General features: G+C 38.9%; 2 protein-coding genes across 3 annotated transcripts; both read right to left on the bottom strand.

The window, feature by feature from the left end:
* Positions 1-661: 661 nt before the first annotated feature.
* Positions 662-3,920, bottom strand: LOC122664521 (pentatricopeptide repeat-containing protein At5g01110-like). Of its 2 annotated transcripts, XM_043860369.1 has the most exons (2): positions 1,482-3,920; positions 662-1,409 (listed from the first exon to the last, which is right to left on the bottom strand). In XM_043860369.1, the coding sequence occupies exons 1-2, from the start codon at positions 3,780-3,782 to the stop codon at positions 1,098-1,100; spliced, it is 2,613 nt and encodes an 870-aa protein (XP_043716304.1). In that variant the 5' UTR covers positions 3,783-3,920; the 3' UTR covers positions 662-1,097. The 2 variants fall into 2 exon arrangements, with proteins under 2 accessions (XP_043716304.1, XP_043716303.1); XM_043860368.1 differs by having other exon boundaries at positions 662-3,919.
* A 3,541-nt stretch (positions 3,921-7,461) lies between these two features.
* On the bottom strand, positions 7,462-10,276 carry LOC122664522 (beta-amylase 3, chloroplastic-like). Its single transcript, XM_043860370.1, has 4 exons — positions 9,720-10,276; positions 8,968-9,178; positions 8,416-8,526; positions 7,462-8,318 (listed from the first exon to the last, which is right to left on the bottom strand). The coding sequence occupies exons 1-4, from the start codon at positions 10,250-10,252 to the stop codon at positions 7,527-7,529; spliced, it is 1,647 nt and encodes a 548-aa protein (XP_043716305.1). The 5' UTR covers positions 10,253-10,276; the 3' UTR covers positions 7,462-7,526.
* Between the last annotated feature and the right edge of the window lie 1,063 nt (positions 10,277-11,339).

Below are 11,339 nucleotides of genomic sequence, written 5' to 3'. Positions count from 1 at the left end.
TCAGATGGATAGCTCCACATGGCATGAAAAGTCTTGAAGATGAAGAGGCATCATCCAATTGGCACTTTTGTAAATAGATATGTTGGTTGCAACTTAACTGAAACATGTTTAGCTTGTAAGCCTTGTATGGTAATTGAATGTCCTGATATCAAGTAGGAAAGAAACTCTGGCAGACTAGCCATGGAATCTGCTTATAGAAGATTCACCAAACATAACTTTGGACAGTTAATGAGGTTACATTGGCATGATTGAATGAAGGTTCTGTTTGATGTCTGGGTCAACCATGGACTGAACATATTAGCTTAGGCTGAAGTTTGGTAGGGGTGGAAATGCTTTAGGGGGTAATCAACCACAGCTTCAATCCTTCAATCTCGTGTGTAACTATGTGAACAGACAGTCTAGTCAAGTTCAGACTTCTGCAGCCTTTTGCAGTCCAGTGAAAATGCCTCAATTTTCCAGCACAATTCAGAATGAAGCCCAATCCAGCCACTTCACACAAGCACATCATGCTTGCCCTTCACAATCCAACAAATCTTTCATGTCAGTACCAAGCAGTATTGTGATTCTTCTAAAATGCAAATGGATTTTACAAATTGATGAAAGAAGAGGTAAAATTGAAAATTGCAGAAATATTACTGAGTATTCACTGCGGCAACTAAAATTAACAAGTATGATAGCTCTTGTGGGATTCCATGGCTCCTCATTCAAACACGAGTAAAACTAATCAAGCTTTCACCACCACTTTTAATGGCCCATGTGAAACACTCAGGCTCATCATCTCTATTACTTTAAATGCCACTATCAGACCAAAATTTCCGATTGAATTTTCTCATATGTTATCTATCGATAATAGAAGACTACACAACAGTACAACTGGGGGAAGATAGGCTCGCAACAAATTAATCTGGCAACGGAAAATGGTAACACAGTTAAGGAAAGATCACCCCTCTCAGCTGCCTAATCCATTATATCTGCTGGACTCATTGATGCAGACCTGTCCAACTTCCCTTTCTCTCAATGAATCTGTACAAATGAAGTCCTGATGCCCTGTAGAAAAGTCCTGCTAGTTTGACCTTGTGAAACCCATTAAACCAAGGTCATATTTGCAGCAAGTATTTATGATCCAATTCAAAGTGAGGCTTATTTCTGTATAGATAATCATATGTAATGTACATGAGAAAGTCAAGGAAGACATTCATCCCTGATTTCTCTTTCGAAATTTCTGCACCTTCCTGCAGATCACAATAAGCTCTGTCCAATATTTTATATGTGATTCCGTCCAAAGCAAAGGAAATTTCACTCAACTTCTGGCCCCACATCAAGGCTCTATCAGGCATCCCTTGCTTGCAAAAGTGAGAGAGCAATAAATTAACAGTAACAACATTTGGAGCAAAGCCCATCCTAAGCAACTTTGCTGATAATATCATAGCACGATCCAGTAAGTCACTGCAAACACCATTCATCATAGTGTTGTATGTTACAGTGTTAGGAACAATACCTGATGAAACAAGCTCATCCAACATCATCACAGCATGACTCATCCTGCGGATACTGCAGAAACCATGGATCCGTATATTATACGTCATAATATCAGGGTCACACCAGCTAGCACGCATCTTACTCACAAAATCCTCAGTGTTAACCACGTCAAAAGCCTTACAATACCCACTTATTAAAGTATTGTATGTAACAACATCAGGGGTCAACCCAATTCTGTGCATCTGCATAAATACATCCTTCGCTGAATTCATCCTGCCCTGTTTACAATACCCGTTAATGATCATATTAGTAGTGAATATATCTGGGAGAAGTCCTTTTTGTCTCATCTCCACCTCCAACCTCAATGCTTCACTCAACTTCCCACAATTAACAAATCCACCAATCAAGGAGTTGTATGTGAAGTTGTTTGGCACAAAACCTCTCCCCAACATTTCTACAAATGCTTCATAGGCCTCTTCAACAAGACCTGATTTTGAAAGCCCATCTATGAAGGCTGAGAATGCAACCATGTCTGGAGATATCCCCCTCTGTTCCATCTCATCCCACAACATCTGAGCCCCTGTAATGTCTCCCATCCTGAAATAACCATCTAAAAGCAAAGTGAAAGCTACTTTGTTGATGGGGAAACCCTTCTCCATCATCTTATCCATAAGTTCTCCAGCCTCTTGTAGCCTCCCCTTTTTGCACAAGCCCAAAAGCAGAGAACTACAAGTGGAAGATGAAGGTGTCAGACCAAAATCTATCATAACTCTGTAAGCTTCAAAGGCCTTGTTATCTATCCCCACTTTGCTATAACCTGCAATTATTGAGTTGAATGCAACCACACTAGGAAGTACCCCCTTCTCAAGCATATCTCGTAGGAATTCCATGGCATCATCAAGCTTACCAGCCCAACACAACCCTGCAATTGAAATATCTGACAATGAATGATTGGGAACCAAACTTGACATGGATATATCCCTTAATAACCTGTCTCCATCTTCTTCCCTCCCAAACTTCTTGTGCCCAGCGACAAGAATGTTAAAAGTTATACCATCAGGAGCTACACCCTTACCCTGCATTTCCTCATAAAGTAAATTAGCCTGCCCAATCTCTCTTGCCTTGACATATCCATCAATGAGGATGTTATACATGGTGGTATTTGGAGCAATACCGACATCTCGAAGTCCATCAAAGAGTGCTCTTGCTTCAACCGTATTCCCCTCCTTACATAAAGCATTAATAAGTGTACTGAAAGTAACAGCACTTGGACTGCAACCGATTGAGATCATCCAATGGACCCAGCCAAGAGCATCAGATGTTCGGCCACTGATGCAGTAAGCATTGATCACAATGTTATAAGTAAAGACATCAGGTTCACAGTGGAATTTGCGCATCAAGTGCAGTATACTCTCCCCAACTTGAAGATGTCCCCTTTTACAAAACCAATGAACTATAACATTGAAAGTAAAATTAGAAGGAGAAGGTCCTTTGCCAACCAAATCCCTGAACAATTTCCAAACACTACCAGAATCACCCCTCTGAAGTAACAGCTTGAAGAGAATGCTCATGGCAGACAGACTCGGCCTCAATCCAAGGTTCCTTATTCTACTCAAAAGCTCCATTGCATCTGTAACCATACCAACTTTCATAAAGGCCCTCATAAGTGAATCAAGAACCGAGAAATCCGACTGGTGCAAATGGTGATCCCTCCATACAAAATCCACCACATCCTTACTTCTACCAGGTCCAAATCTTGCAATTACACAAGAAAGAACATCTTGTGAAAGGAAACGAAATTCTTCAGCCGCAAGAAGATGAGCCACAAGACAACAAGACTGAATTGAACTCTCTGAGCCATTCCGAAATGCGAATTTGAAGAATGCAAAAGCCGATTTTCGATCATTAAAGAATTTCATGATCTTTACCAGGAAAAAGGGGCAAAATCTTTGAGAAAAACCCTTCAAAACATACCCTTGTTCTTGTTTGATCATTTTTGACAACCCAACCACAATTAGACGCCTTTCATGTGGATTAACGATATTAGGCAAATCCAAATTTCCAAAAGGCAAGAACTGATCTAGAAAATCTAAGTTTGTAACGGTGGTGATGGTAATAGCAGTAGCCGAAGAAGAAGAAGAGTTCCTCGTTTGACAATCTAGGGTTTTTGGAGGGTTTGCGAATGTGAAAAAAATTAGGGTTTTGAAGAAGTCGTTCAAATGGTTGGCTTTTGCTGGGAACAGGAGAGGAGAAGCGCCACATACCTTGACAAAGAGGTGTACCGGGCAGAACGTAGCAGACATCAGCAGCGAATGAACTGTTGCAGAGCTTCATTTCCCGGCTAAGGGTGTCTTCAAGCTGAAGGGGTTTCTTCTGCAATGGTCAGGGATGCTGGTCTGCATTGACGCAGCTCTTAACAGGTAGCTGGTCAGTGTTGTGATTCTTACTTACTGTAGGTAAGTAACTGCCATACCTGGGAGAATTAAACTTTGTTGTTCAATCCGATTCAGGTTATGGTTTCAGTTCTAGTTTTAGATCCAGTTTTAGTTAGCCTTTTCCCTCTTAATATATATCAGGATTTCTGTTCTGAAAAAAAAACAAAAAGAACTCCAGTATAGAATGGGATAAAAAAAAAAGTTTATGAGGGAGGGGAATTTTTAAAATTCGTCCCATAAGGGATTAAAGAATAAATTACATGTCTACCCAAAAAAAAAAAAAAAAAAAAAAAACTAAAATAAATTATATGGATTGCACAATGTAACTTTGCCTAATTGCAGAAGACACCTAAAAATTACACCCAATACATGTATTTCACAAACGTTTGTATACTCGTTAGTAGGGCTGCAACAGGGTCGGGTTGGACTGGGCTTTACAAAACCCTAGCGTAACCAGGAGCCCCCTTTGCTGAATCAGGCCCAACCCGACCCTGACTCAAGGCCTGAAAAATCCAACCCTGACTTGTTCTTAGGGTCGGGTCGAGCTGACCTTGATTGACTTTGATCTTGGGGAGGGGGAAGGAAATACATGGGCTGGAACGGGTTACGGAGAAAATTATAATTTTTTTTTGTAAAATAACACTATAATAAAATGTATTATACCTCTTATTATCTTCATATATAATATATTATATAACAAAATGTGGGTAACATTTAAAGTTTATAATACATATAGGGGAAAGTTTTCATACACGGCTGTGTAAGCCGTGCAGGTGAGAGGGTGGGATTTTCGAGACATTAAATATGGGTGGAGGGTTTATGAATTTCCCTACTCTTTGTGAGAGGGGACATGACCGTGCACGTTTGCACGGCCGTTTATGAAAACTTTGGCCATATATATATTATATCAATATATATTTTATAGTATAACTTAAAACAGGGTCAGATCGGCCTGGGGTAGGCTTACCATGAGGCCTCAACCCTGACCCGACCTGACCTTGACTCAGGGCCAGAAATTTTCAGCCCTGACTTGCCCTCAAGGCTAAATATCTCAGCCCAGACCTTGTTCGGGCTCAGGGCGGGTCTGGGCCAACAGGGCCAAACTCGCACCCCCTACTCGTTAGTGATCGTTGTTAAGTGATGATGTCATAGAGAAAATAAAATTATAATGACCGAGTTACCATTATTTGAAAGTGATATTACTCTTTTGTCCCTTTCTTATCAGTTGCCCCAAATAACAAAAGATTTCGTTTTCACCTTTATCTTCTCTGTCCCAAATAAATTCACAATCCATTAAGTAGAGCTCAAAGTCACAAAAATACCCAATAACCCAGATACATTGACTGGTATATTAAAGCTTAAAACTTCAATTTCAAAAAATGGAAAATAATTAATAGTAATAAGAAAGACACTAAGACAACATTTTTTGTTTTCAGTAATAATAATGTGGGCTGTGTTGTTAAATTCTTCTAAGTTCCTCTATCGATCATCTCCTTGTAACTTTTGAAGAAGGGCTCTTCTCTCTGAATCCTTAACTGTTTACGGAAATTCTTGATGAAAGCTTCTTCTAATTCATTTACATCTTCTCTGTTTATTCCTCACAGCTTTATTACTGACCTAAACATCAATACTCTTTGTTGTATTACTGCCACCATGAGAAGAGATCACCTCTCCAGGTCTGTTTACAACCTTTCGATCAGCCATGAAATCAGATATTGTAGTAAGGTCTGTAACAAGATCAAATCTCTAACCAAAGATCCAAGGAGAGAGAGAGAGAGGATTGATGCTTGCAGAACTAACAATGGTAGTGAATGAATATATATACAAAGAGAAGAGCATAGGGTAGGAGATAATGGTGGAGAAAGGAAAGCATAGAAGTATTAAATTTCAATACTATATGATTACCAAGAAGAAGTTGCAATATTAGTTTTTTTAAGCAAGGGAATATGTCTGACATGCGATAATGCCAAGAGAAAACCTCCCAAAAGTATTACAAGGCAAAAAGAAAAAAGAAAAAAAGAAATCTTTTTCTTTTGTTTTTAATTAATCAGTATGTATCGACTCGTATCAATTTCTAAAGATACTGATAGCGATATGAATCAGATGTATCTGAAGTGCCACGTATATTCATATAGCCTTATATACACCCATGGTACGATATTGTTCGCTTCGGCAGGTGAGTCTCATGCCTTTAAAACGTGTTGTATCCCATGTAAAGTTTATAGCATATTGTTCTATGAAAGACTATTAATTAACTCCTCTCAAGGAAGTGCAAGTTTACAAGATCAGCTTAATACATATTGCAGTTCATTGTTCTATTTATCAACATGTAGGATGAAACTAGATCATTTCATGCTTTGTACTGCCACTTCTAGTAGATCATCAAACCTCTTGTCCTTGAGTTATTTAGATGCAGCTCAGTAAGTCGTGTTTTGGTTGTACAACCCAGTCTTATTTGGAACATATGCTCTATTGCAATCGATCTCGAGTCCATATTATGTTGTCCTTCTGAGGCCTTTGAATGCTCCAGTATAGAGGAGTGATTTGATTCAGATTGAAGGAGCTAAAAGAGCCAGGGGTAAGACTAAAATGACTAACAAGTATGGCTTTGAATAAACCCTGTTTGCATGTCAAGTTTCAGCCCAAATGTATTTTACCAAGTGATGAAATAGGCCTTTTGAAAAAAAATCCAAGAAATGGAATAAGCATTCATCCAATTGTCAACTTTCTGTAATGATTCTAGTTCCTCACTATCAACATATATACCTGATTCAATCTCCTAAAAACCTTTCCCAAATGAAATTTAATCTTTTATAGAAAAAAAAATTAAGCTTGTTAATGTGTTGAGCAAAACACAAAACAGCGATACCATTATGATACAATTTTGGGTGTTGGGCAGAAAAATTGTCATCCAACTAATGCTGCTACATTAGAAAAAGAGAAAGGTAGAAAGAACAAGACACCAAGGAACGATATAGAAATTATATGTAATCGTTCGGCGGTAAATCCAACCTGATCACATCGATGTCAAACCACAAAAAGAACTGCTTCACCTCAAGTGGTTTGAGGAGCTCTACCTAAACATCACTAGTTGCAAGTATGAGGTGCCTCCTTTCTTGCTTTTTGGGGGAGTATTGATCCTTATGAGCAGCTTAGTCTAAGAAGCAGGACATGTGGACTTCAGTTCATAGAAGTCCACTTGGTATATATGCTTTTGTTGGGAGAAATGTTTGAAGAACTGGTACAGAAATGTAGTAAAATCAAAATATTATTTGGAGCTAGATCACTGTAGTACTTGAAATATGAATCTGCCACAATTTCACATGGATGATTCTGTTAATGACATGTCTTATTCTTCATAACAGCTTCAGAGAACTGGAAATGAATTTCAAAAGGTTTCCATGGTTTGAAGAAACTTACAATATTGTAGTATATGTCTGTTTATTTATCTATCTTTTTTTCCCCCCCACATAGGTAAGACCCAAGGAGAGTTATGACCTCTTAATAATAGTGAGGTGTTGGATCTTTATCTATCTTTCCCTCTTTCTCCGACCTAGTATAACACTCTTTTACATATATATACCATCACAGATACAGTAACATCATCATTCTTTACACTGGAACAGCTTCCTTAGTAGTATTAGTGTCCTGTGTGTTGAGGAAGCCCACATAAAGTTTGGTATGACCAGTGTCTTGCTCTGAGAGCCTGACATCCTGGCCACCTTCCGACATGCTCTTCACAAAATTCACTAAATTTCGCCAGTTCTCCCCTTCAAACAATCTCTTGTTCATCCTTAGATATGTGAATGCACTCAACCCATTACCTGAATCTGACCGACTTGTTGCTAAGACTTGTGCAAATGCACCTTCATCATACCTTTCCAATGCATTCTCACCGGCAAGCTCTGTTCCTGCGGTCTTAGTTGCCATCTTCACTTGCCGGACTAGTCCTTGAGGCGAGCAATTTGCGTGTGCTGGTTGTTCTCCATCTTGCATCTCCATGCATGTGAAGTTCAGTACAACACCCCGTTTACCAAACATTCGCGCTATGGGCAGGTAGCCATCTCGCTGCCTGGTGTTGTAGTATCCGACTGTTAATTCAGCTGCATGGGACCTAGTCCTGTAGTGCCAGTGGATCCCAGCCACCTTTCCGGATAGCTTTGCTCCAGTTCCTTGAAATATCCTTTCAGCTGCTGCTAAAACCTGATCACCGTGCTCAAGTAACTTTTCTGAGTACCATTCCAAGAAGAACTGGCCGTACTCGGTGTTCCATGTTCCTTCCCTTGAGAAGAATCCAGTGTCCTCTGGGAACTGGTTGTAGTGACCTGCATCATGTGGTCCACTTTTACCCCATTCTTTCTTTCCCATTGCATCTGCTGATGCTTCCAGGGAGGCTCTCATGTACTGTTGTTCCAGACAGTTAAAAAGCTTAAGAAAGACAATATGAAGAGGTACAGTTCAAATTGTTCACTAAAAAGAATGGTTTCTTTGAAAGGTCTACCTGGTCATAGCACTGGAATTCACCAATTCCAGGAAATCTCCAAGTCCCATTACTTTCTGGATAAGATGGATACCTCAGCTCCCCACAAGGGCCCATTCCAACTTGATTCTCCTGCAAATTTCAGCAAATTTGAATAGACTTTTTTAACCAAGGTATCTCTCCTACATAGTGGATCGAAAATGAAGAGGAACAGAGCTTACTTACTGGTTGATCATAATACACATGCCATAATTTCTAGTATATTCTTTAAATGTGGATGGCCCACTTGTTGGTTTGCTTCATTACACCAAAATTATATGGTGCCTAGGAATTGGTTGGAATTCCCTCTCTCCCTCAGTGTGTGTTGTATTCAAAAATTTATTTCAAAGTTTGAAAGGAAACTTTTAGTTTATGTTTATAAATATTTATCACTTAGTACAATCTGATATTAAACCTAGGCTTATGTCTTAGCTTTGACCAGCTTTTCTTTTTTAAAAATCAGTAATGTTTCTTATGTTTTGGTCCTTATTAATTAAGATTGAGAAATGGAAACATGATAGATAGGCTACTTACCACGATAACTCCTCCTAAATAATCTTTGAACATGTTGCAGAAGCTCCTCATGTAATCAGAGTAGGCTTGGATGGGTGTTCTCCCCTTCAGCACAGGCAATGAATCACAGCCCAGGGAAATATACTCAGGATTCCTGCGGCCAGATCTGTCTGTGTAGACTAGATCAGGGTTCTTGCTAATTTCTTCAAGCACCCATGGAGGTAATGGTATGCTGAAAATTCAACACAGAATGAAGGAAGATCACTAATTGATATTAGCAATATTAAAAAGATTGAAGTGGTTGTTTGAACTAGAAACATCCACAAATAAACATAATTCCATGAAGAAAAAGCCAATAGCTCTTGTTAAATTTTATAAAAACATTTCTAATAGTTTGAAAATGTAAAAATATCATGAAGGTCAAGATCTGAATAATAATATAGCAAATTTACTGATAAAAGTAGCCACAAATAGCATATCGACACACTAATACAACTAGCTACAGAGTTTTCTTTCTCCATTTTTTTCTTTTTTTTTTTTATGAAAAGGAAAAAGAGAAAAAGTTGATTTGCTCAAGTCATGAACACACAAGAACAGCAGAAGCTACAAAACAACTGAATTATGAGAAGAAAGTTAAAAGACCATTCATAAAACTAGTTTGTGCATCATAAGTCCAAGGGGAAGATGCGATAAAGCTGGAAATAAATATGTGTAGTTCAAAAAAAACCAAAGAATTGAATAACAGAGAACATGTTATGGGCCTTTCTGCATACCTGCAAGAGTCTCCAACATTTCCTCCACATTGATGGAAGGACATAACAACTTGAAGCTTCAGGCCATGCCTCTGCACCATCTGGACGAGCTCAACATAACCATCCCAATTATACTTCATGGGGCCATCTTTCTCCACCAACCCCCACCAGGCATCCACCATCACACCTTCCACTCCAGCACTCTTCAAGGTCATTAAACTGGCATTCAGCGCTCTTGGCCTGTTCAAATTCCCGCTGATGGACACAGTGTCAAGAGGCAACATGATGAACACAGGAACTTTTCTGCTGGCTTTGTGACACCTTGATAGCCCATGAAGCCTCTCCCTCTTGTCATCATCGTTCATCCCTTTAGAAAGTGAAGTCTTCTCATGTGGAAGCATCACTTCAAGACTCGAACTCTTCGCCCTGAGCCGGTTCAACAGCTTGAAATGGGGGTAAGAAACAGACCCAGCTGGGAATTCATCAAGTGTTTTGAGGCCCTTGGTTTCCTTTAGATTGATAAAGGAAGGAGAAGAATGCAGGGTTAAGACCATTTTTGTTATTGTAACAGTGAAGTGGGAAAGGAGGAGGGAGATGTGAGAATTTATGAAGGACAATGGTGTTTATAAAGGGAAGAAATCACATTTAGGCTTGTGAAGTAGACATCATTGGTGGGCTCAGCTTAAAGGGAAAAAGAGCAAAAAATAAAAACTGGTCCAGTCACCTTTATGTGGACTCAAGCAGTCATCCAAGAACGGTTCCTATTCTTCAATTCACATTTTAACGCGCTTCTTTTATTTTATTTGCTTCTCAAATGAATGGATTTTGTTGTTTTTCTGTAACAAATCAGATATTTATATCCCTGGCTGTAGGCAGCTCAGTTTATGGTACTTCTCTTTTGGGTGATTTTGTACACATATATTATTAACATATATAGTGGATCTTGATGGCTCTAATACCATGCTTAACGTACCAGGTAGAGAGACCCAATTGACATATGAAGTCATCCAAGGTTTCATAGAGTAGAGACTGTGAAGGGATTAAAAGACTGTTAATGGTTAACAGTTTTAGTAGGTGTTTGCAAGCTCTGGCTTTCCTAGAGTTTCATTTACATTTACTTGACTTATTCTCTAAGACAATCTACAATTATCTTAGTGTTCCAAGAGAAGAACAGATTTGATGAGGTAAGGTAGCATGTTTCTCTTGTCTAAATCTTCTGGTTCTTTTCAGTTAAAAAATGTTATTTACGCCCGAAATCAATGTTATACCTATCGATAACAGTCATTAATTGAGAGGCTTCATACATGGTAGGTAGGACCCTGAAGCATTTTGATGCAATTGTGAGAAGTTCATGCACAATCTAATGCTTTGGAGAATTACTACTCAATACATCCTCTGTTTTCATGGCTTTACACATAATCATGGACACTTTTAACAAAAAACCAATCTCAGGTCTCCAAAAATATCCCACAAGAGGGAAACAAAAGATTGGCACTTTTTTGCCAGAAAAGGGCAGGCAGGCAAACCCCACCAGCCAATTCTAATTGTTCTATATTCTTCAAACTCTTCATGTGGATGAGAAAATCTTAATAAATAAAATAATTTTAATTTTCTTTGGTTTTGGTTTTGATGGACTTGGGA

This window comes from Telopea speciosissima, chromosome 6 (assembly GCF_018873765.1).
Source record: "Telopea speciosissima isolate NSW1024214 ecotype Mountain lineage chromosome 6, Tspe_v1, whole genome shotgun sequence".
NCBI classification, from domain to species: domain Eukaryota; kingdom Viridiplantae; phylum Streptophyta; class Magnoliopsida; order Proteales; family Proteaceae; genus Telopea; species Telopea speciosissima.
This window is presented reverse-complemented; position numbering and strand designations above follow the sequence as displayed.

Coding starts and splice junctions, on each gene's coding strand:
- LOC122664522 (XM_043860370.1), bottom strand. CDS start 10,252: ATGGTCTTAACCCTGCATTCTTCTCCTTCCTTTATCAATCTAAAGGAA. Junction 8,527..8,967: donor ATTTAGGAGGAGTTATCGTG/GTAAGTAGCCTA, acceptor TGAAATTTGCAG/GAGAATCAAGTTGGAATGGG. Junction 8,319..8,415: donor AATTCCAGTGCTATGACCAG/GTAGACCTTTCA, acceptor CTGGAACAACAG/TACATGAGAGCCTCCCTGGA.
- LOC122664521 (XM_043860368.1), bottom strand. CDS start 3,782: ATGTCTGCTACGTTCTGCCCGGTACACCTCTTTGTCAAGGTATGTGGC.